Source organism: Pseudopodoces humilis, chromosome 23 (assembly GCF_049639895.1).
Source record: "Pseudopodoces humilis isolate 2021_Gansu_Grassland_sample_001 chromosome 23, ASM4963989v1, whole genome shotgun sequence".
Classification (NCBI taxonomy): domain Eukaryota; kingdom Metazoa; phylum Chordata; class Aves; order Passeriformes; family Paridae; genus Pseudopodoces; species Pseudopodoces humilis.
In genome coordinates, this window is record NC_142222.1 from 9,656,059 (window position 1) to 9,676,955 (window position 20,897).

Below are 20,897 nucleotides of genomic sequence, written 5' to 3' on the forward strand. Positions count from 1 at the left end.
GAGGTATCAGCCCTTCTCTGGAAGGCACCCCTTGGAAACTCCATCTCATGTCAGCCTCTGAAAGAGATGCATTTGCATTTTTTTGTGCAGGACAAAACAGCTTGTTTTAGGAACTCAGGAGCAAAATTTTAATTAAAACTTCATAGTTTTATCACCTGGCATTTTGTACCAAGAGCTTTAGGATGCTGGCAAACCAATACTGTGCAGGCTCTTGGTAGGAACAGGATGCATCAGTTCTTGCTGCTGGTTTAGCTGGGAGTTTGGAACTCTGGGATGGACTGAAGCAGCACTTTTTTAACAATGGTTTGGTGGTACTGTCAGGACCTTAAAGCCATGATGGCACAGTCTGTACATGAACAGCATTAAATAGCATTTCACAGCCTGAAGTTCAGTGGTTAGGGAGACTGATGGGCCATGATACATGCTTCTATCTGAAATGGAAATATAGATTTTTTTTTTTCTAGTTCTATTTAGGAAGTTGCCTCTGACAGGACCTTCCAGGGCAGAGCATAGTGCAGAGATTAACTTCTGCTCTTGCTGAGCCTCCCCAGGTGGCTGTGGGCGCAGGACCCTCCTCTGCAGCTGCGGAATTTCCTGCTCAGAAGCAGAGTTTGCTCTGCAGCCTCAGTGCTGCTTGAATGTGGCTCTGTTACTCAGCTGTAATTAGAGCAGCTTGCCAGTTCTTTATTTCATCCCTTCATTTCAACGGGATTTCCAGACCTGGTGCAATTTGCCCCAGAGAGCTGGGACTTGTTTTCGAACACAAATCTAGCCAGACCTTATACCTACACTTGCATTTCTCCAGCTACAAATAACAATGGAAGTGATTTTATCTAATCTCCCACCACCTGGTTTGTTCTTGTCCTCACTCTTAGGCATGAGAGTATTGAAAATGCTTTTGGGAGGAGGAGATTTGAGCTGTGTAACCACCAGCATTAACACAACCACACAAGCTATTTGTAAAGAACCAGCTATGGCTGGCAGTGACCCCATGAGGGGAGAGAGGCCTGGGCAGGCAGAGCTCATGGCTCGTGTGGTGTCTGTCCTCTGTGAAGGCCTGGGCAGGCAGAGCTCGTGGCTCGTGTGGTGTCTGTCCTCTGTGAAGGCCTGGGCAGGCAGAGCTCGTGGCTCGTGTGGTGTCTGTCCTCTGTGAAGGCCCGGAAGGCAGCGCAGCAATGGCCGATGTGCAGGGAAGGGCCCACGCGCGGCCCTGGGGCTTCAGGGAGCCCTTGTGCCTCCTGTGTCTCTACGTGACTTGGCACCCAGATCCCAGGACACCTCTCCAGGCCAGAGCTGTGACTTTCTAGCTTGGGTTTCATGACGGAGCACCCAAGGCCCCTCCTCTATGCCGGCATTTCGGCGCTGTGCTTTGGAAGGACTCCAGGCCAGCAGTGAAGGGCTCTTTGATAATATCTGACGGGCGGGTAAGAATTTTGGGCAGCAGCCAAAGTACACATTGCCTGTAATCGTTAACTCGGTCTGTAAACAGCTCAAACGGCACTGAAGAGGCCGTCAGTTATTACATTGGAGAGAAGCCTTTCATGTGCCCGCGCAGGAGCCGGAGCCGCGCAGCGCCAGGCCCTGAGGAGCAGCTCTGGCTGCAGCATGGCCTGGCCCTACAGCGGCCGCTGTGCTGAGCGCCTGACCTTCAAACCCTCGGCGCTGCAGCAACAACTCAATCCTTACTTTCTTTTGTTCTGCACCTGGCTCAGCGGTGGAGCCCTGCGAGATGGAGGGGGAAGGGATCAGGCAATGCTCCCCCGGCACAGCTGGGAGGGTTCAGCAGGGCTGGCTCCTCCGCCCCAAACCCATCTCCTGCCTGCGGCTTTTCCCTGGTGAGAACAGCTCTGTGTACAATCCTAGCAAACGTTTCACTCAGGAACAGGGAAAGCTTCCCTGGACCATTCCTGGTTTCTCCAGAAACGGCCAGAGTGCTGGTTCAGGGCCACATCAGGTTCCAGACATTGCCAGGCAAAAATGCTGCTGAGCTTCATCTTCAGGAGAGTTTTAGAGAATTTCCCAGTCCATATCAACCTGTGGAGAGCCCTTTGGTCTCTTTCCAGGAGCAGTTCAGCCCTCCTGGAGATGTGTGATGCTTCAGATGAAGTTGTTGCTTGATTTGCTCCCAAAGGAATTTCCTTGTCAGTCTTTGATCTTCTAGATCTGCTTTCTCCTTTCTAGAAGATCAAGCATGCTCTTTCTGACATCAGTTGTCAAGGTTTTGACTTTCAAACCCATTGTAAAGAGCTGGTGGTTGAGGAGGAGTACCCAGTGGCTGCAGTAAAGCGATCTGGGCTGAGGTGAGTCTCTGTGTCCATCACTGCAGAGCTGCTTTCAGGGTCAGAGCTGTCTCAGGTGTTTCATGGACTGGTTGTAGGAGTCTTCGTGTGTTTGTGCCACCCCTGAGCTGGTCCCAAGGGACCTCCCTGCTTGAAGGGGTGAGAGAGCTGCCAGCACAGCTTGGGCTTTGCCAGTGCTTTGAGGGCTGCAGAGGGACAAGACTTGGTGTGAGTTTTGTGGGACAGCTTTAACCTTTCAGCCACTGCCAGGACAGTACAGAGGGTTGTGTCAAAGGAGTCTCCAAGGATGGAGATGGATCCAGAGTGGGGACAGGCTGGGCCCTCCAAGGTGTCCGAGATGAACAGGTCAGCATGTATTGGATGCTGTCCGTGGGATTTGGGATCCTGCAGAGTGCTTGAGGCAGAGGAGCATGAGCTGTTCTCCCGTGACTTGGGCCAGCTTGCCTTTACTTTCATTTAGTGCTGTGAGTCAGGGCTGACCAGACTCCCTTTGCCTTTGATACTGCAACATGGATGTGTGGAGCAGAGACAGTTTAACCAGACATTGTTATGGAACTTTGCCAGAGGTTTCCTTGCCAGTCCATACAATCCTCACGGTGGCTGGGCCAACAGAAGTGACACTTTCTTCCCTCATGTGGGACTTCTCTGTCTGCAGGAGAGCAAACTTCAGCTGAGCTGTCAGTGAGGGGTGTTTGAGAGTTTTCTCAAGCCCCATGGGAATCATTTAGGTTGGAAAAGCGCTCCAGGACCATCAAGTCTAGCCTGAGCCTGACCCACACCTGGCTCTGAAGTCCTTTCAGGGAGTTGCGAAGAGCGACAGAAGAGATCCAGAGTTCACCTAAACGGTCTAATCCTGCACGTGTGATAATCAAATAAACATTGCTCTTGGGTTCAGCACTGCTCTTTGTTGCTCACCAGCTTGGTAATGAAAAGGAGAGGGAAACACAGTCATTTCTTGATTAGGGACAACAACTCTTGATTGTTGTGTCAAACCCTCAGGCCCTGCTGACCCTTGACTCAGGCCAAAGGTAGTGAAGCTCATGAGCACGAGTAGGGGCACAAGCACAGGAGTATTGCACTGGCACCTTGCAGGTCCTTTGTCTCCTCTCCCACCTCTGGCCACTCCTTCAGGGGACTAGGATGGTTGTCTGAGCCGTTCGCACGTTGAGGTAGGACCTGAGTCTCTCTAAGAATAAAGAATCTGTTATCAGTGAATGTGTTTGTCTGTGACTCACATGTGGGTAAGGTGTGTTTGCTGTTATAACAGCTCTTGAAACTTTATGCAGGTAAATTTAAAAAGCCCCATATCCTGATGGCTGAGCTTCATGCCCAGGAGTCATGGAAGTGGCAATTTTTCCTTGGGCCTCTTGAAACACTCTGCTGTTCTTTTCCTTTTCCAGCCAGCCATTTCCATCTTCTCCATGGCTAAAATCTACTTCATCTCCCTGCCCCATCCCTCCTCATCCTCATCAGGCAGCAAACTGTGCTAAATGACCTCTCAGGGTCACCTCTTTTCCTCCTGTTTCTGCATGAGACTCCCAAGTGGGAATTGGGCACCTCTCCATGCCTGATTCCCCAGGAGCTTTCCCCGTGTTTCTGCTGCTCAGTGCAACCTGTGAGTGATGCTGGGAGGGACAGGTTGGTGTGAAGGTAGTGGGACGGACTGGTGGCAATAAAGTGGGAAGGGTGGCAAGGAGGAGTTTTAAAATTGAAATTCAGTATTTTAGGAGTGGCATTGTGGACAGAAAAAGTAGAAAACAAAGAGAAACCATAAAGTAAGGATACAAGAGTAAGTAAGGATAAGAAGTAAGGATACAAAAAAACCTAAAAAGGTAACAGTGAGAAGATGGGATGTGGGATAGCTCTGTGTCCTCTCTGAAGCTGTAACAGGAAGGATGTGGTGACAGAGACAGATGGAGTGACAATGCCAAGGGTCACAGGTTGACAGTGTCTTACCAGGGCCAGGGTGTGGACAGAACTGCAGGGCTGAATCACCCAAGAGTGGGTCCAAACCCTGCCAGCTGATCCCAGCCCACCGTTGGGATCCCGAGAGCACAGAGCCAGGCAAGGATTGTCCTGGGAAAGGATCTGGCAGAGCAGCAATGTGACTTCCATCAGGGAGCCCCAGCTGGAACAGCATTGTGGGGTCCAGCATAATAACCCCTGAGGTCCTTCTGCTGACTGGGACCCTGGGAGTGGGTTTGCAGGGTGGGCTTGAGCCCCTTTGCAGTGCTGAGCACCAGGATCTGAGTTTCCCCTTGCTTTTGTCCCACAGTCCCACCCACTATCCCTGTGCAACACCAGCGAGGATGAACACACGGAATCAGGATTCATCACCATCGTCAAGCTGGAACAGCCAGATCGAGATCCCAACCCCTGCCTGTCCCTGGCCAACAAGGTAAGCACAAAAAATGCCTGAAATGGCATCAGCCTGGGAAGTGAAACCTGTGGTGCAGCAAAAAGGGCAGGAGGAGGCAGCAGGCTAGGAAAGAGCTGTTGGGAAGTGGAGAAAAGGACAAGGACAGAGCAGGGTCCTGGGCAGAAGGGGTCCTTTGGGAGAGATGCTGTGCCAGCCAGCCCAAACACCTATGCCTTGACCTTTTGGACTGCCTGACTTTGTAGAAGGTGTGATGTTTCTCCAGCCTAGCAGCTCTGGGATGCTCAGACCTTACCCAACATCCCACACTCTGCTGCCCACCAGCCCTGTCCCCCTCCTGTTTTACAGCCTCATGTTGCTCCCTGGCCTGTGAGGGGATTTGTGTTTCTCTGTGTTCTCTGGCCTGTGGGAAAACGTGGACACAGAACACATCATCTGTGGCTCTGTTTCCAGAAATAACACTTAATACTTCACTGGATGAGGCACGAGAAGAGTCAGTGCTGAGCAGTGGAGATAAATGCAGACCAGGTGAACTAGAGTGGGTCATGACTTGTTAACATTTTGGGCCCTGGGAGATCTCTGAGGTCTTCGGATCAGGCACATCAGTGAAACAGCAGTTCCTGTGCCACAAGCTGAGGTCGCTGGTCCGATCTCTGGTAATAAGGAAGTAAGGTAGGAACAAGGGTCATTTTAAGCCTTAAAATCTTTGTGACTGATTAAGTTGCATGGATAAGGATGACATTGGCTTTTTCTTTTGATTGTATCTCTGCCAAATGTTGGGCTATTTTCATGCTTGTACAAGTGTTGTACACTTCTTCCTGCTGGTGGTGATGTGGTGAGGATGGGGACAGGGTCCTTTTCCGTGTTCCCTGCAGCTCAGCTGAAGAAGGCAGGCAAAATTTGGACCCAGTTTTTGCTCCTGTACAGCAGGGGTTTTTCACAGAGGCTGTGGCATCAAAAGCAAGGATGTGTCAGAGGAGAGGAAAAAGGCTGGGCAGGTGCTTCCAGCTCTCCCATGTCCATCCAGACGTGACTGTCCCATGACAGCGGTGCCAGGATGCCCTGCTGGGAAAGCCACTGAACTGCTAATCCTGGAGCAGACCTGCAGCCCTGGCTCCAGCTGAGCTTCCCCCTGCTGAACAGGGGGAGCCAGGGAGAGCAGCGTGAGTGGGAGTCAGGCCCTCTGATATCCCTGCCAGGTGACAGGAGACCTGTGGGAGTTTCTGTTGTCTGTGGAGGTCAGCATGGCTAACAGGGCTGCACGTCCCTCCCCAGCAAATCCAGCTCTGAAACAAGGGAGCACCTGGCACGTGGACAACTGGGGAATGGTTAGGTTTGTGTGTTGCTGTGACTGCAAGGCCACCAACTACTTCATCTCCACAACTTTGGGAAGAAACCACCCGTGAGCCGCAGGGCTCTGGCAAGAGCAGGCGCTGCAGCCCAACGCAAGCTCAGGAGCCAAGGTGGGAACGGTTTCCTCGGTCCAAGCAGGTGCTTCTCTCTCCTGGGAAGAACCCAGGAGGCAGACTCGGATCCAGTGGCAGGCGTGGACACAGGTTACAGTACACAATGTCCACTGAAGCTTCTGTTGTTTTGGACAGGCAAAGCTGGCAGGGGAGCGTGGAGCCCGTGCGATCCTTTTCGACATCACCGATGATGAAAGTGCTGCTGATCAGGTACAGACCCCAGTGATACCCTCAGCTAAAACACAGTGCTCCTGTCCCATCCCAAAACATGCTCAGGGCAGAACCCCCCAGCCACCAGTGGGAGGTGGCAGGAGGATGCTGCTGGTGTTGGGTGTTGGTTCTTAGCCCACACAGAGGCTCTCCATGGCACATCCATGCTCTTAAAAGACATTGTCTGGTCAATCAGACTTCTCTGCGAGGAGCTGGATGCTTCCTCTTGGGAAGTCATAAATTTCCCATCTAGTCCAGACAGCCCAGTGTACCCCAGGAAGGGTGATTTCTCAAGTTTTCAAGCCAAAGTCACAACCCCCTGTTTGCTGTTGGTGCAGGTTTAACCTTGGTTAGACACCTCCAAAGGTTCCTTTCCCCAGCACTGTTGTCATCTCTGGAAGGGAATCAATTCCCCATCCAGATAATCCAGGGATATGAAAAGCATCCAGCTTTAGGTAGGGAGCAGACAGGGGAGCTGGTGCCTGACCTCACCCAAACTCTGGGCTGACTCCTTGCTGGATCCATCTCTTGTGGCTCTTTCATGCACTTAAAACTTAATTTCTGGTGCCAGAGAAGCACAGCAGCAGATTCAGGCCCATGAGGTGATGCCGAGGTTGCTCAGATCCCAGTCTCTGATCCCTACCCTGAGCCTTGGCTCCCACTTTTCCAGCTTTCCCATTCAGTACACCAAAGCCAAGAGTATCAAATCCTATCAACAATTCAGAGCCTTCAGCCTTGCCTCCCTGGTCTTCCTGACCATCTGCACCTCCATTCACATCTCCATCCCTGTGCACTCCCAGGTACCCCGCAGTGTATGGGAAGGGGTTACTGGCTCTGATGGCCACCCTGATCCACCCCAGTCTGGAGGAGAGCAGGCTCGGGCCTGCCTGTGCCAGGCTGCCTGGACCACAGTGGAAAACTGCTGGTGTCACAAGGAACAAGCAGAATGTCTTAGGGAGGAGGGGAACTGGATGGGTCCAGAGCAGAGGAAGCATTTCTGTGGTGAAGGCAACACCTGGCAGTGCTGTTGGCACTTCCACAGGGAAGAGGAGGGACCAGGAGCTTTTGCACAGGGCCTTGAAAGGAGCTCAGGAGACACCAAGCAATGTCTGGTTGTGCATGAGGGGTTACCAGCAGGGAAAATGAAGAAAATTGATTCATCATAGAGGGACAGTGTAACCTTGGGGGAGCAGTCAGTCTCTGAAGTGTTGCAAGAAGCATCATGAGGCATGGACATGCTTGGGGAGTCAGGATCACCCTTGTTTCAGGCTGTTCTGGATCAGCCCTCACTGTGTTTGTTTCTTTGCAGCTGAGGAAGCCCAGAGGCCTGAGCCAGCCCGTGGTCCTGATCAGGGGCCACGATGCTGAGCTCCTCATGGGCGTCGTGAACAAGAACAGAGAGGCCCACGTGAAGATAGAGGTCAAGGAGCCACCAGCTTGGGTGAGAGACACATGATTCTCACTGCCTCCTGTATCCTCCCTCCCAACCTGCTGGGCTTTCCCAGAGAGGCTGAGCTTTCCTCCTCAGGGATGGAGATCAGGGCCTGTTGCAGGAGTTGTCTGTAGCATTCAGACATACTCAAGGAAAGGCTCAAAAGCATTTTCAGCTTACTTTATTTCTTTTGCTTTAACATCATGAGTGAGCCAAGGGGATTCTCTGTCTCTTCAAGTAAGACCAAGCCTTGATTTTTTCATCTTGTGCTACCTTAGACCATGATCTCAAGGGAGCTGAGATGCTGCAAGACAGAGATACTCCATTCTTGTATGGATGTGCAGGAAAGACTGAACCGTGTTTTCATTTACCTGTAAAGAGTAAGGGGAGGAGCTTGGCTAAGGATGGTACTTCCCAAGGCTGATGGTCCAGAAGAGATGGAGATTCCCATAGCCCCTAACTCCCACCAAGAGTAATTTCCACACAAGAGTAATTCCTGTCCTGTTTTATCCAACAGCCAGACTACGACGTATGGATTCTTCTCACAGTGGTCAGCACTGTGGTCGTCATCATTTTGATTTTTGTTGTCCGCACAAAGTGCCAACTGAACAGGACTCAGGTGGGGATCTCATGGAGCAGACATGACTGAGCAAACAGGAATACAGCAAAAGCAGGAACAGACACCTTTTGAGAGGGGAAATGGGCGGATAGTAATCAAACAGGGAGAACAGTTTTAAACTAAGATGAGAGATTTAGATTGCATATGGGAAGAAATTCTTCCCTGTGGGGCTGGTGAGGCCCTTGGCACAAGTTGTCTAGAGAAACTGTGGCTGTTCTGGATCCTTGGCAGTGTCCTAGGCCAGATTGGACAGGGCTTGGAACAACCTGGGATAATGGAAGATGTCCCTGCCCATGGCAGGGGAGTAAAATAAGATGAGCTTTAAGGTCCCTTCTAATCCAAACCATTCCAAGATTCTATGATTGTATGATTTAGTATTCTTAATAGAAATTAACAATTGAAATAATCATCTTCCAGAATCAGATGTATTTCCATATTTGAGACTATCCCATTTGTCCTATAGAGAGACAATCCTTTGGGGATCAAAAATTCAGCACTGCTGAGTGATTTGAATGTTTAGGGCCAGATGTCTCCTGCTCATGACAAAGCCTACTCTGGCTGAGTCAGTTTAGACAGAAAGTCACCCCTGCAGATGAGCATTGTCCCCAGATTCTGATAATCCCATTTTGAGTACGGGAGGGCAGACTAAGGCTGAACTCTCCTCAAGTGCCGTCTGTCTCCACAGGACTCGGTGCAGCAGCAGACCCTGCAGGCCATCGGGCAATTGGCCACGCGCCGCTACCAGCCCCGGGCGCGGCCGGCCCCGCGCTGGGACTCGGCCAGCAGCTGCAGCTCTGCCCCGGTCTGTGCCATCTGCCTCGAGGAGTTCAGCGAGGGGCAGGTAGGGTTTGGCCAGGGCTGCACCAGGCGTGGCTCTGGCTTCCCCAGTGCGGGGGTCAGCAGGGGGAGCTGAGCACGGCAGGAGCTGTGAGATGCTTCCTTCTGAACTCCTGAGTGCTGGAAAGGGACTGCATCCATGGAGGTGTGCCTGCCCTGGGCTATAATGCCTCTGCCGAGGTCGTGTCTGCAGGCAGGTCTCCAGCTGTGGCTGTGGGATAAAATGCCTGTAAAATGCCCATGTTGAAATAGGGTAAAATTTGGTTTGCTGCTCCAGAGCACCCAGCCTGAAATCTCTCTATTCCCGAGGGCTTGCACCTCTCTGGATGTTCACAGAGCAGCACCAGAGGTGCTCCAGAGCCTCCTCCGTGCACAGCTGTGCTGCAGATCCCTCACTGTTAGACATCTGTCCGTCCTCCAAGGCTCACTTCCATCAAGAAGGACCCATCCAGGTCTTGGAACTTGGTTCTCCTTGCTCATCTTCCTCCTCTCCACTTCTTTCTAGGAACTGCGGATCATCTCGTGCTCTCACGAGTTCCATCGGGAATGTGTTGACCCTTGGCTGCAGCAACATCACACGTGTCCACTTTGCATGTTCAATATTCTTGGTAGGGCTCAGACACAGCATTTCCTGGCTGGGGACAGGGTTGGGTGAGGATTGTGCCCAGGAGCTCCAGTTACTCTTGGGAGATGGATCAGTAGGTCCTTGTGTCCCTGTGGATGGAGTGGGCAGGGGACTGTGTGCATGGAGAGGAGACCCTTGCTTTTGAGAGTACAGTGAAGTGCTGGGCTTGGGCTGGGACCTGCACCGAGAGGGATTCCAGTCCTGTGACCTGTGGGGAAGGGAAGGTGGGATCTGGGGGTTGCAGCAGCAGGGAGAGCGCTGAGTGTGCAGGTGGTTTGGTGGTGGCAGCGAGGAGTTGCAGAGTGCATGTGGGACGCGGGGCCGTGGTGGGAGGGCAGTGAAGCATCAGTGCCGGGGTTGCTGCAGCTGGGCTGTGGAACGTGTACTGGATGCTCCCTTCTTTCTCCACAGCCAGAGACTCGGGGGACCAGGCCATGGCTGCCAGCTCCAGGCTGGTCCCTCAGGACATGGAGCCTGGGCGGCGACTCCACCTTTTCCGCCAGCATCCAGGACATGCCCTTTACCACCTCCCACACGCGTATCCTCAGAGGAACCTCAGGAGCTTGCCCCCAGAGCCAGCCCACAGCAACCCCTTCTTCCACTCTCCAGAGCTCTCCCAGCTGGATTTTGGCACCATCCACTACATGCCCTACAGACCGGCCACCTCCCTGCTGGCCTGTGGCCATGTGGCCTCGCTGGCCCCAGGCTCACTGGGGCAGCAGCTCCCCAACCCCTGTGCATGCGGGCAGGCGCTGGCACCCCACAGGACGTGTCCCGTGCAGCCTCAGCCCCCCTGCGTGCCGCCCAAGGCAGCCCTGGCACAGAAGCAGCACCGCGCGCCCGCCCTGCGCCGGGGGCTTGGCCACGGGCAGCAGCACAACAGCAGCGGCTCTGGGGAGAGCTATCTCACGGAGCACAGCGGCTACCTGGCCGACGGGCCGGGCAGCGACTCCAGCTCAGGGCCCTGCCACGGCTCCTCCAGTGACTCCATGTTGAACTGCACAGACGTCAGCCTGCAGGGTATCCACGGCAGCTGCTCCACCTTCCGCAGCTCCCTCAGCAGCGACTACGATCCGTTCGTGTACTGCAGCTCTGAGGGCCCCGCCACCGACCACGGCCAGGAGCAGCTGCGGCCACCCAGGGAGAGCCGGCCCCGGTCCTTGGACCTCATGGTGCCCAGGGGGGCTGCTCCAGCCAAGCCCCAGGTGCTCAGCCACATCCACTACCACCACCACCAGCACCACCACTACAGGCGGGACGCCGAGTGTCCCCCTGGGCGAGCCGGCCAGGGGCCGGGGCCACGCAGATCCCGCTACTCCGGGGCCAAGGTTGCTTTCCACAGTGGTCGTACACAAAAGAGGACTGAGAAAAGCCATCACTCTCAGCAGCCTCTGGAAAGCGGTGCCATGCTGCAGGAGGCAGCTCCAGCAGGACAGCCAGCCTGTCCCCAGGAAGGCTGGGACCCCCCTCACGCCCCCTCCACTTCTCCAAACAGGTTGGACGTCAGTGTAGATGCCAACAGACAATCGGGATCAGCTGGCACACCCCCTGTCCCGCTGGCCCCCAGACACAGCTTACAGAGCAGGCATCACCGAAGGAAAAGAAAGTGTCCCCTGGTGCCCGACCCTGCTCTCCTGCCCAAGGACTCAGCCAAGCCCAGAGCCTGCGACACTCACCTTCCTCCCGGCCATCCCTACCGCTGCTGTCCCGAAGCCCAGCCCCTGATCCCAAGCGCTCCCATGCCCGGCGGCTCCCGGCCGCTCTGGAAGTGTTTAGTGCCACAGCCCAGCTCCGAGCTGAGGAAGCAGGAGGGGTTGTCAGGACAGGAGAAAAACCGCTCGGTTCCTGCAGATTTCTCAGGGATGGGCACCTCCAGACACGGTCTGAGTGTCCACCTTCACTGCCCATCTCAGAAGGGTGGTCAGGGTAAGTCTGGCCTTCGCCTCTCCTGGTAGCGAGCAGGTGAATGAGGGAGGTGGTTTGCTGAAGGAACTCCAGCTGCCAGGACACCTGGTACCTTCTTGATGGGTTTTCCTACAGGAGCACTGACTGCAGGAGCATTCCAGAGCTCACCTGTGAGGATGATGGCCTGAATGATGAGCAAGTGTGTTAAAGAGTTCACCAAACCCTGAAATGCTGCAACTGAGAAATAAGGTGGCTAATTTTAATTAAACATCTCTAGCAGCTGGAATATCTGCCAAAGGAAGGCATGGGAGCGCATTTTTCAGTGTCCTCGCACCAGCCTGGGTGTCTTACTGGCAGAGTCGTTACCACTAAGGCTTTCTGGGCTCCAGTTGTTTGAGCCAAGCCCAGGTAACTGAAATCAGTGAGAAAGGAAGTGTGTGTGGCCCGGGGTAGTAGAACAGACTAATTGAGTTGCTGGATTTGCACATCCCTCATTTCTCACCTGCCTCTGTTGCGTGGGAGTTGCTTTTTTAGTGTCTTTTGGAAATCAGATGTAATTAAAGTTTGGCCCTCTGCCTAACTGCTGCACGTCTCTCACAAAGAGAGGGAAAATGCCTTTGAGACAAGTGTCTTTGAAGGAACCTGAGTTTAGCTCCCAGGTCTTGCTCTCTCAGGTCCTCTGAAGGCAGCAACCTCTGAGTCAGCAGGGGCAGGCACTGGCTGGGAGCAGAGCCTGGCTCCCTTCCTCTCCCTGCCACTGACTCATTGCAGGTCCTCGGGCAAATCCTTTTGATTTAGGCACCAAACACAGATCTGGCTGTCTAATTTCTGTTAAAACACTGGCCTTAAACTCATGACTCACTGTGCCCATTGTGCTGCAGAGATAATAACTTCCTCCCCGTGCTTGTCTATCCAGCCCCACCCCACGCCCAGGCTCCTGGTGCTGAGGAGGCAGTGGGGCAGGGGAGGCTGGATGGGCACAGGCCTGGCTCCCTGCAGCCTTCTGGCCTCCCAGACTCCCAGGAACAGATATTTTTCCCAAGTGCAGGAGTGCCTGACACTGCAGATAGGTGACAGGGAAGTTCTTGCAAGGCCTGGAGGGATGCTGGTGTTTGGAGAGATAAGGAGGCATCAGGGCAAAGATGTCTCTGGCTGCAGGGAGCTCTGAGTGCCAATGCCCTCCCAGGGTACCCCACATGGAGAGAGCCCTCCTGGCTCAGGGCAGGCTGCTCAGGACTTGCTTTGAGCTCCCAAATGAACCTGGGAGGGCTCCAAGAGCAGGAGTCTGTGCACCTAACACGGGGTGCTAGGCATTGCAAGGTCCATGCTGGGATGCTTCTGTCTCTTTGGAAATGGTCCCAGTGGCCCCAGTCTGTGCCCACCTCCTGATGACCCTCTGACCCCACCCAGAGCCAGTGCCAGCTGCTTTGCCAAGCACACCAAGCCTTCATTCCCTCTTCCCTCCCCATTCCAGCAGATAGAAGGACCAACAATCTGCAAGTGCTGTGAATCTATGTCTGTTTACTGCACTTGCTTCTGTGGATGCTCTCAGAGCCAGAGAGAGAGTCACAATTCCCTTGCAAGATTGAGAGACTACATAGATTCAGGATTTAACTTTATTAAGAGCAGAGGAAAGAGCACAGAGGTTGTGCAGGGCTTATGCAGAAAAGCCACCATTGGTTGACATAACACACTCTCTGAGTTATAATCACATTGGTTCTTTATCTTGGGAAAGGTATAAATCAATAGAGAAGAAGTAAAAAAGAGCAAAGAACAATCTCAATAGGCAGTCCCATGCAAGCAGGACACAAAACACAGACAGGGAGACCAAGGAAAAATGCATCTCTGACTCCAGATAAATGGCATAAGGCTAAAAATATAAGTGAATGAATTAGAAAGCCCAGCTTTAAATTAAAGTTTTGACATAAACTTTTCAGAAACCCAGTTTAAAAGAAAAGCAAACAGCGGGACCCTGTAATTCCTAGGTGAAATTACAGAGAGGAGAAGCGTGTGTCTGTTCTGGTGGCATGGAAGAGAAGACACTGCACTAAGGAGAGTGTGAAGGCCAGTGATGAGTGACACAAAAATCCCCAATTGCCCCCAAGTAAGAGGGTGGCATTAGGGTTACAAGACTTTGTCAGCACAGGCTGCAAAGAGAAGCCTACATAGACAGGAGAGTCTTAGGAGAATATTGCTAAAATAAGCAGTCAAAAGATGCTTTTGGGCACAGGGATCATCAACAGCCCCAGAAAAAGGGCTGGTCAAGCAGCAGGGCAGGGGGGACACTTGGAAACTGCTCTTCCAAAGCCAAGGCTTGGCTGGAGAAGAAAATCAGACCAGAGCTGATGCCAAGTGAAGTGCAGAGCCATGGAGTCAGGCCAGGGAATATTTCTGTGAACAGCTTGTGTAAAACAGACTATTAATGCAAATGTTTTCAGCTCCATCAGAAGGGAGAAGGCTGCCTGGGGTTCTTCAGGCCTAGGGAGTAACATGGGTCTGAGGGGTGTCGGGGGCTGTAAGTGCAGAGCAGAAGAGCAAACTGCCTTTACTGCATAGTGATCACCAGGGGAGTGCTTGGGGAGGTTCTCACCTGGCTCTGTTCAGGGCAGGGGGGGCAGGATCCCTCACATATCAAATCACCAGTTTGAGCACTTTGAAATACAGTGGAGAGTAACAAATTGCCAGGGGTACAGATTACCCACTGGGCATCCTGCAGGGCTCAAGCACACAGCTGATAAATCCTGAATGTGGATTATCCATGCCCAGAGCCAGGAGGAAAAGCTGAGGGCAATATCAGCTGGAAATAGCTGAAGCCATAGAACGATGAGCCTGACTTTCCAGCCAAGCAAATCGTTAAAAATTCAAATACAGGGTCTGACTTGTAGGCACATGGCTGAATGTGAAAACTAGGGGAGGAGGCAGCCCAGTTTTTGTAGGGAGAGATAAAACCTGGCAGATCTTTTAGGGTAAGGAAGCTCTAAAAGGATAAAAGGGAAGGTGCCCTCACAGGTAAACAACTCACAGAAAAAGGAGACGAGTGCAGGTCAGAATTAATAGAGGGGTATTACTCAGAGAACGTGAAAAGTGGAGTTCTCCAACTGTCTGAACCTTCCAGCAAGCTCATAAATATTCTGGACAAGGAGAGAAGATAGCAAAGTGTGTAACATATAAAATCCATCAGGATGTCAGCATTAAAACTGGATACAGTGTTAGAGGAGAATCTCCTGCTGCTGAGCTGTTGGGTGAGAGCATGGTGCGTGAAATCCCCTGTAACAGCACAAAACGCCACACACGAGCAGAGGCACTTTTAAGTAAAAATCACAATGTTACTATTATCATTATTGTTTTTATTATTATCATCATCATTAGCATTAGCTGGCTGGGAAGCATGTGGGACAAGCAGAAAGTGCCTTTATGCAGTTGTGTAAGTCTGTAGTGATCTCACAGCTCCTGATCACCAAAAAGGGTGGAAAAAGAAAGGGAAATCAGGCTTGGAAGGAGGGCAGAAAGGTATCTGGTGTAATCCCAGCAATGGGTTTTTCTGAGAAAATAGAATGGTGAGACCTTAATGTGGGAAAAAAAGTGATTAGCAGAGGATATGAAAGAGAGGATATGAAATTAGGAGAGCAGAGGAGAAGGCAGATAAGAGAGTACTTAGAACAAAGTAATTGATGGCATCAAACAGGAACATGAAGCTTTAAAACACCCAAAAGGCAACACATGTTGTGTAGTGAAACTGGTGCTGATTGCCCAGGGGATGTAGATGCCAGAAGTAAAATGGTTTTGAGAGCCCAGATCAAGAGGTAGCAAATGCAGAGATGCAAATCCACCCTCTGGCTCAGGAAGTTCCTAAACCAGGGCTTCCAGAAGCTGCTGGTGCTCCTGTGGGATGCAGCACCCTCCAGGTGTGTGCTTACCTCACCCAGCTGCCAAGTGAGGCTGAATCTTGGTCCACAGCCCCTGGAGAAATTCCACTTGTGCAGGCAGTGCCATGCACTGGCATCGCAAGGAATAATGTTCTGGATGATCCCAAAGAACCTTGCATGGTCTTGGAGTTTATGCCTCTTCCTTGAGCTCCTCCATCAGCCGTTCTTGCCGGGCTTTGCCTCAAGCTGCATCCCTGACTCTTCTGTTGCCTGGGAAAGGCCACACCTGGGAGTTGTGTCCCTGGAGAATCAATCCTGGAGCAATGCTAATGGATCCTCTTAAGGGAAGACAGACAACTGGCAGTGAATTCGAGCTGGATGGCTTCCTGAACCCGGAAAGCATCCCAGAACAGCCACATTACTGCAGCACAGGCTGATGAAATCCCTTGATTTCTCTCCCTGGGAAATCTCACCTCCTGCAGTGCACTCCACATCCTCCCCCTCTCCTCCCTCCTGCTCATCCTGAGTCCCTTTCATGTCACATCTTTGATCTTTACTAGGGAGGGGGAAAGGGATTAGAGGGCAGAAAAAGACCACCCTTAATACCCAAAGAATATGATTTCTGTGGTGTCATCAAGGTGTGCTCCAGGTCTGTTCCCTGCCATGGCCAGTCCAGCAGCCGAGGTTCTCCCACCTCTCCCAGTTCATGATCTTTTCTTAGCACAAGCAGGGGACACTGATGAAGGAACAGCTTTCAAAAAATATTTTAGTAATGTTATTTGAGACTGAAGGCATGTGAACACAGAGGGCTTGAAGCTGGACAGTCTCTTTTTGGGTTGCACATAAGCTGGTGATAGAGGGAGCAGTTGGAAATGGCTTATTCCACATACTTGTGACTCAAGTCACAAATGCAAGGTACGCTTAAACTCTGTCTTCAGGTGCTATGACCATGCTTGCACATGTGTGTACATGTATAACACCATGTGCGTTCATTTTCCCACATTGATTAGCTACGCTTTTCCAAGCAGAATCTCATTTGTTTGTTTTCTTCCCACATCTTTAATTTTCAAGGCTCTGCTCCTACAGCTGGTGGTACATAATCAACAAGAATTCATTCTGACTGTTCTGAAAAGTTCTTTTAAATTGCCCTCGATGAATCTCTTAAGTGGGCATTTCTTTCCATTGATCTCAGAAACATTCAAAAAAAGGAAATAGGAAAAAAAGGTCTGTATGCCTTTGCTGGGCTGTGCTGACCTTGTGTAAGAGTTCTGGGCAGGCTTGGGAGACATTTGGGAAGGGACCAGATGTGGTGTGTGTGACAACAGGCAGTGACTTAGAAAGGGGCTGTCTGGAGCTGTGACTTGGGTGCACCTTTTTAGGCAGCCCTTTTGTTGGATGGTTCCAAGTAAACTGCTCAGCACCTGCCTGTCAATAATTCTCTAGGCAGAAGGGGCTGGGGAAGAGCCTGGGTCTGAGCTGGGCTCAGAAGCAATGTGTACAACCTCTTGAACACTGTGGAACATGTGACGTTGCTGTCTTGCATCCCTGCTCTCTGCTCTTATTGCCTGGAGTTTCAGTTGCCCCCTGGCTCTTGAGATATGAATTGGTGTTACTTTCTGTTCCTAATAATTTTTGAATTCTGTACAGATTTTCACAAAGAACAAACATCAAAAAGCCTGAAAAGCAAACACCTAGTAGTGATGTGAATCCTGGGGCACCCTTAGCTTGCCTCTTCTGAATTATATAAGGAGTAGCTTGGTGTCTTAAGATCTTATTGTACTTCACCTTAGAGGAATAAACTGGCTGAGAGGTGGCCAGAAAACTCCCTCTGAAAAACTGGGAGAAACTTCCTAGAATCATGCAAAATCCTGAATTGGAAAGGACCCACACGGATCATCCAGTCCAGTCCCTGCCCAGGACACCCCAACAATCCCAGCCTGTGCTTGTCCAAATGCTCCTGGAGCTCTGGCAGCCTCAGGGCTGGGACCATTCCCTGGGGAGCCTCTTTCAGTGGCTTACTGGCTTTTTTAGTAGCTTTCATTTAGTGGTTTTTCCTGCAGCATGTGTTCTCTGGATTTCAGGGTCAAGGCCCCAGCCACTGCAGAGCCTGGGAATATTCAGCCAGGTGTAGCTGACACTTCTCTTTCTCCTTTTCTTTGAATGCAGGATCTGAAGAGGAGGTTCAGGAAGTCCATGAACACTCAGTTTAATAAAACACTGGCCTGTTTGCTCGCTGGGAGCTGGAGTGGACACAGATGTTGATGGAGCTGCTCACATCTGGCTCTGCCTAGCCTGCCCTGCTGAGACACGGACTGCCAAGAGCAACGGGCCGCTCGTGGTCTCCTGACACGTCCCCACGCCCTGACGGTCACAATTAGAGCCCTGCTCTCCAGGCCCCATCTCCTCTGAAGGCACAGGCAGCCCCTCATCATCCCATGGCATCGCTCCAGGCCGGGCAGGGCTCCCAGGGAGAGCTCACCGAGTGAGTGCAAGCTGCTATTTTGGTGTGTTTATGCCACAGAAGGTTTAGCTAAACACTGCAAAAATAAACAAGCCTTCGAGACCAAAAGCTGCAGAAATTACTTTCTGTGGCCTGGTAGCTCCTGACTTCATTTCCTCACTTAGGTCAAAAGCCAGATTTCTTCAATTAACTTTTCCATGCTTATTTCAGACACAGGAACAAGCTATTCTCCATCTCACCGTTCACAGGGCTGCCCTGCAAGGTGCTGCTTCTGACTTCAGTGAAAAACCAAGAGCTCTCACCACTTTTGGTCACCCCAATGTCCCTCAGCTGACGCCATCTCAGCCACTGGCTGTGTTTGCCAGCAACAGGAGAGGGGAAGACGCAGGGACGTCAGCATTTCTGGGAATGAGCTGGGTCAGACTCTTTCCATTGCAAAGAATCCACCCTCTCATCTGGCAATGTGAACAAGTTTCTCACTCACCCTCTAACTCCTCCACCTACCCTCAAATAGCTCTCATGGCCAGCCCTGCTAAGAGCATATTTCAAACACATCTCAGATGTCCCTGTAACAGGAGTCATGGAAAATCCTGGAGTTCACATGGCTCCTGCTTCTCTTTCCTCTCATTGCCCCAAGACGCAGCAAAAATTCCCAGCAAAAGCCTCCGTAACAAACACAGAACAGAGCCTTACCCATCACCCAGGCTTACCTTCGTATTCTGAGACTCCTGAAATCCTTCAAAAGGATTTTTCTATCTTTTCCAACATTCTGATGATTCAGGGAGAAAACTTGAGAAATCAGGCTCTGGTTTATTGCTTTTCTCCTCTCCCCACCATTTATGAGTATTTTGGGTTTTTCTGAATGTCACTAGTTCTTATTTCCTGCATCTCATAATTTGCAGACATTCAAGCAAAATAAAAGCTGCCAAATTCAAAACAAGTAGAACCTATGCAGCTTTCAAACAGCAGAAAATTCCTGTCAATTCCATTGCCCTAAATGAACAGTCAGGCCAGAGAATCAGCCAGATTCCCCTGTGCACATTTCTGTGGCACCAGCTGCTTCCAAGCACAAGGAAGCTTTGGTGAGGTTACAGCACTGGAGCTGAAGCTGACTCCAACAATGTGAAACTTGATGTAGGGACAGACTTTCCCATCTGCTCAGTAAAGTTTCCTGTGTCTTCCTTTGAAGCAGCTGCTTCTCAAGAGACCACAGTGGTGATGCAGTCCCAGTTCAGCATAGTCCTCTGTCTTCCTTTGTTGGTGGGAAAGCTTTTTACAGGGTTTGCTGCCCTTAATCCTCGAAAAAGGCATCTTTGCTAATGCTGCTAATCAATCCCTGATAGTCAAGTGATCAATCAATAGCACTGTTTTAAAGCCAACATTGGTCCCTTGTGCTCATTCCTTGTCTCCTGTGACCAGCCCCCTGTGGGACCTTTCAGTCTAGGGAAGAGCAGAGTTAGATTTAGACCTTGCCAGGCTCTTGCTTGTCCTACAGTGCAAGCAGAAGACACAAGCTCAGAAGTTTTCTCCTGTGCAGGGAAGTCAGTCTTAAACTAGAGGAAAAAGCCAGGAGCAGGTCTGGCTTCACCCCGTTCAGCTTTTCGTGCTCCTGGTCCGTGGCTTGTCTGAACCAGCTCCCTGGGTCCTTCACCATCCTGGAGGGCGCAGAGGCTTAACACAGGGGATGGTCATGAAGTCAGGGTGCTCCTACTGCTTTTTTTAGGATTCAGGAAGGCAGAGAGCCTCTAGGGATGCATTTCACTGCTCAAATGAACAAGTGCAACTCTGAAGTCTTTTCTTTCCCTCCTTATCCCTAACAAGAGAGGAGATCCCTGAATTTGTGAGCCACAAGCTTCTTTGGGAAAGTGGTCAGCAAAACAAGCTCATGCACCCTCTCCACTCCCATCTGCAGTATTACCAGGCTGCCAGGGCAGCACCTGCTTCCAAGTGTGTCCCTTTCCTGACCTTAGGCTGCTGCTCCTGTTCACGTAGAAAATGCTGGAGTGCAGCTCTGCCTCGGTGGAGGCTCAGGGGAGGAGAGGGAGGAACTCTCTGGGAACTTGGGTTTGAAAGGATCCTCTTCAGTAGATGGATGGCTATCCTTGGCTGCCTGGAAAGGAATCAGTATCAGAAAATAGGGAATGGTTCCTCACAGTTCTTTACCTCTGGCTTCGGAGTGATGCTTTTTGAGCGTTCAGTGCCTGTGGGCTCCACCATGGAATTTCTCCAGCATCCCTGCAGTGAGACAGAGCTCATTTTCCTTCTTTGCATCCAAAGTCACAGCTGAAAACTGATGCAAGCCAGAGCTTCCCAAGCTCCCTCTATCCAAACTGAAGGTCCAGCCGTTCCCAGGAGCTCCCACCACCTGAACTGGGCATATGGTCAGGCTGGCTGGATGTCTCCCTTCCTGCACAAATCCCTCAGATCCTTTGGAAATGTGAATATCACTTCATTTTGTTGTTGCTTTTTGTTTCCTTTGGTTTTCTTGCTGAGTCTGGCCTGGCTCTCAGGGCTTGGGAAGAAATTAAGACCCGGGGTGGGGGAATAAAGACCACACACAGGGGGGAAAAAAAAAAAAAAAAAAAAGAATACGTTTTATATATATGCAAAACTGTGTATTTATGTCAGATAAACACAAAGATGTGTGAATATGCTGATGTGCTCAGAAATATATTTATTTACTAATATATTTATCCATGTACCGGTCTGTTGCCTGCGTTTGTTCTTTACGCTGCGCTGGCGGAGCCCGCGGAGAGGGAGCCGGGACCCGGCCCGGCCGTGACAACGCGACAGAGCCCC

At 51.4% G+C, this 20,897-nt stretch overlaps 1 protein-coding gene across 4 annotated transcripts in view; it reads left to right on the forward strand.

Moving 5' to 3' along the window:
- The window catches only part of RNF43 (ring finger protein 43), a 44,960-nt gene extending 24,311 nt beyond the window's left edge, over window positions 1-20,649 (forward strand). Inside the window, exons 3-12 of one of the 4 annotated variants that reach the window (XR_015774445.1) lie at window positions 4,576-4,698; window positions 6,279-6,353; window positions 7,663-7,794; window positions 8,303-8,404; window positions 9,090-9,245; window positions 9,747-9,849; window positions 10,278-11,792; window positions 11,907-12,179; window positions 17,804-18,119; window positions 18,309-20,649. Coding sequence is in view for 1 of the 4 variants with exons in the window: in XM_088066243.1 (XP_087922369.1) it covers window positions 4,576-4,698; window positions 6,279-6,353; window positions 7,663-7,794; window positions 8,303-8,404; window positions 9,090-9,245; window positions 9,747-9,849; window positions 10,278-11,792; window positions 17,804-17,847 (2,250 nt within the window). In the remaining 3 variants the exon portion in view is untranslated. Of the gene's footprint in view, window positions 1-4,575; window positions 4,699-6,278; window positions 6,354-7,662; window positions 7,795-8,302; window positions 8,405-9,089; window positions 9,246-9,746; window positions 9,850-10,277; window positions 11,793-11,906; window positions 12,180-17,803 lie in introns of all 4 variants that reach the window. The other 3 variants (XR_015774444.1, XR_015774443.1, XM_088066243.1) reach the window with 3 other exon arrangements.
- The last annotated feature ends 248 nt before the right edge of the window (window positions 20,650-20,897 follow it).